At 42.2% G+C, this 3,611-nt stretch overlaps 1 protein-coding gene across 1 annotated transcript; it reads right to left on the bottom strand.

The window, feature by feature from the left end:
- Positions 1-1,460: 1,460 nt before the first annotated feature.
- Positions 1,461-2,210, bottom strand: LOC112341205 (pentatricopeptide repeat-containing protein ELI1, chloroplastic-like). The gene has a single exon (XM_024660973.1). The coding sequence runs from the start codon at positions 2,208-2,210 to the stop codon at positions 1,461-1,463; it is 750 nt and encodes a 249-aa protein (XP_024516741.1).
- Between the last annotated feature and the right edge of the window lie 1,401 nt (positions 2,211-3,611).

The following is a 3,611-nucleotide window of genomic DNA, read 5'->3' as shown; positions in this document are numbered from 1 at the left end:
CCTTCTACAAAATGAGAGGGAGTTTTACAAGTTTGGAATTAAATGCAACTATGCACATATTGGATAACATCATATTACATCTTCGGTCAATAGAGAGCTATATAACTTCTTAGTCACACAATGATGTCCTATATGCCCACCTAGAACAGGAGAATTATGGTAGGTATAGAGAAAGGATGGAATAAATATCAAAAACACTATTAGCTATAAATGATCATCAGGATTCATCCTCACAAAATAAAAAATATCATCCTCAAGGTGATATTGAGAATGTAAATATTGAAATGGCAAGTCACTAGTAAGTGATATAAGATTCTTAAACCCAACGCAAAGTTTTTAGATCCACAACTTAACCTTATGGACATGGAATATCAAGTACAACAACTACCAATGGCACAAAATATTTGTCCAAAAAATCCACAAATGCTAAAACAAGTTTGTTAGAAACATAAGAAGAGAGCAAAGAAGGAAAATGAGCTCGAGAAAGGGCATCAACATCAACCATAAAACCATAAAACATCAATCTTAGGTGATGAATAACATCAAAATCATATATCTGAAGTTTCAAAGCCCACCAAATAGTATGACTAACTACGTTCTTCCACTTTAATAACAAAATAATTGCAGCATGATCATCTTTTAGTAATGTCTGAAAACCATGTAGATATACATGAAATTTCTCAAAACCCCAACTAAATACTCATTCTTTATCGTGGAGTAGTTCACCTTTGCTGGTTGTAATATGCAGTGATATATGCAATGGGATGGCATTGACTAGGCACACTTAAACTCTTTTACATCAACACATGTTTAAGATCGATATCAAAAACATCCACACGCAAAATGAAACGTTGAATATAATAGGATATGCCAAAACTAGAAAAGTCGTCAATAACTTTTTGAGATCCATAAATACTTGTTCACAATTCATAAACTAGATGAAAAACATTATTAACAACTTTAACAATATTTGCAATTGTGTAATACGATCAGAAAGAGCCACAACATTCCCAACTTAATTCACTCTACCATATTTGGCAAACAAGAGGCTTTGGAAACAAATGTTAAATTGCATCATTAACTTAAATAACCCTTAATGAAGATGATGCAATTGCTAGAAAACATCATCACAATTGTCAACATATTTAAATGTATATTTGAAGACTTCCAGGAGAATACTCTAATCCGCACAAGTGGATGCACTCAGACCATTGTACAATTGCAATGCCATCCCTTTGAGACACATGGGAAACTTATACAAACACCATGCATTGTCCCAGGAATGATATGTGGCAATCACTGTAAACAATAGTACACATCATCCCTAGGATTTCTATAGAAGAACTTTAGCCAAATATGAGGTTGGTAGCAAGAGCAAGAAGAGTTGTACCACACGCCATGAATGTCACCATCAATTGAGTTTGATTGTTTAATTGCAACCACATAGCATTGAGCAATTGTCACCATGGGTTGCATAACCACTCTCCTCTGTGCAGGCATGTATGGTCTTGCCCTCTTCCAATGTGGAGCACAAATCCAACAGATTCACAAAAGTGGCGCTGTCCGGGGAGATTCCATTGAGATCCATTAGCCAGAAGCAATCCAGGGCTTGGCAATGGAATCCACTTCGCCCAAATGCGACCATCATGATGTTCCAGGAGATGTGATTGCGCGCGGGCATGGAAAAAAACTAGTGATTTGGCATCGCTGAGGTTCTTGCCCACCAGATACAGGATTCCAGGCTGTAATCTCATCACTCTTAGGGGGTCAAATATCCACTTGGCATTGCCCAGGCTGCCACACCAGCCATACGCGTTTACAAGTGCCATACACACCTTGTAGTCGCCCATACACCCAAGAGTCAGCGCTGCATCGTACAGTGTGTCTGCCAGCCGCAGCTCCCCGACCATGCTGCATGCGTCCAGTGCAGAGATGAGTGACACGTGGTTGGGCGTGACGCCGTCGATGTCCATGGACTCGAAGAGATCGACGGTCTGGGTGTCGTGCCTGCTCTGGGCATATGGTGCTAGCATGGCGTTCCATGACACAATGTCTTGCTGCTCCATCCCATCAAACAAGGCCTTGACACACTGGAGATGCCCGTTCTGGGAATATGCCGTGACCATTGTGTTATACGTCACCATGGTCCTTTGTGGCGACTGGTCATAGATCTCCTTGGCCTCCTCCAGACGGTTCTGGGCATATGCCATGATCATGATATTCCAGGAATAAACGTTCCTCCTCTCACCCAGGGAGTCGAATATTCCCCTCGCGGCATGGAGGTGGCCGCATTTCCCGTACAGCTGGGTGAGGAGATTGCAAAGGTAGGAGCTCTGTCCGTACTCTCCCTTGGAGATGAGGGTGTGGAGGTCGCGGCCCTCAGTGAGAGCTTTGAATTCGATGCATTTCCGGAGGAGAGAAGCGTAATCGTTGTCATCTAGATGCTGGTGATCGACCTGGAGATGCTGGATGACCTCTTTCAATCGTAATCGATTTGGAATCAGACAAAGGATTTGCCAGGCTGAGTTGAAGAATCACAAAAAGAAGAAGAAGACTTCGTAGTTGAGTAGCAAGAACTCGTAGCATCCCACATTACAATAATTTAGCTTCTCCTTAAATTTATATTCTGATAATCCGCTACTCTAAACATATACTCAAATACAAACAGAAAATATTATTCATTACAAGTTGATCTCTTCAGTCTTAAGCTCTTCGGATTTGCGCAATCTATGAAAGATTAGAACGACTGCTGCCACAAAGATAACAAATTCCAGTGAGCACACCCAAAATAAGATTGACCACTTGGGCATCACTTCAATAGTGGAGGTGGTGGTGATCAAAAAGCTGGTACCGTTCAACTCCTGGATGATTGTTCCAGAGGTGGCAAGACAACGCTTTAGTTCCACCTCTTTGATCATCTGAAAGATGCTGAATGTGTTCCATATCATCACTCCAATGAGGATTAAGGCCCGTGCAAATGTTCTAAGCACTGAAAGTTGAAACTCTGTCCAAACAAATCTGATGAGCGACTTCTCAAAGTTCTCCGATGACTTGGCAAACATTCCCCAGATTGTGGCCCCGATCGTGAAGATTGCCACCAAGATCTCAAAGAGAACTCGAGCTCTCTTTGAAGACCCCTTCTCCCATTCATTGAGGGCGAACCTCTTTATGTCCGCAACGTTTGCAAAGACATCCAGTTGCTGTGCTAGCATTGACATTTCTCCCGAGGGCTTGAGCTTCGTCATGCTTAGCATGCACAAGTTCTGGGTCAGTGCTACTTGTCCTTGATCCATGCCACAGTAAACGTCCTCTTGTGTGTTGCCAATGGGAACTTTATAATCAAACGTCTCTCTCATCCCCGATGCAGCAAGTGGGAATCGCAACATCATTTCATCGCTGTGATAATCAAGGTTTGCCATGCCTTGAAGGGAACAGTCCTGGGAGATGGTTGTAAGAGGTTTTTCAACCGGCTGTTGCTCCAGCCATCCCTGAACACACGAGCTTACGTTCTTTATGATCCCATAGTTAACGTCCTTCATCGCCTCTGAAAAATTTACAGCTGAACCAGAGCTAAATGTCACTTCAAAAGTGAATGATCCGTTTCGTTTGAG

The sequence above is a fragment of the Selaginella moellendorffii genome, unplaced genomic scaffold (assembly GCF_000143415.4).
Source record: "Selaginella moellendorffii unplaced genomic scaffold, v1.0 SELMOscaffold_2, whole genome shotgun sequence".
Taxonomy (NCBI): Eukaryota; Viridiplantae; Streptophyta; class Lycopodiopsida; order Selaginellales; family Selaginellaceae; genus Selaginella; species Selaginella moellendorffii.
This window is presented reverse-complemented; position numbering and strand designations above follow the sequence as displayed.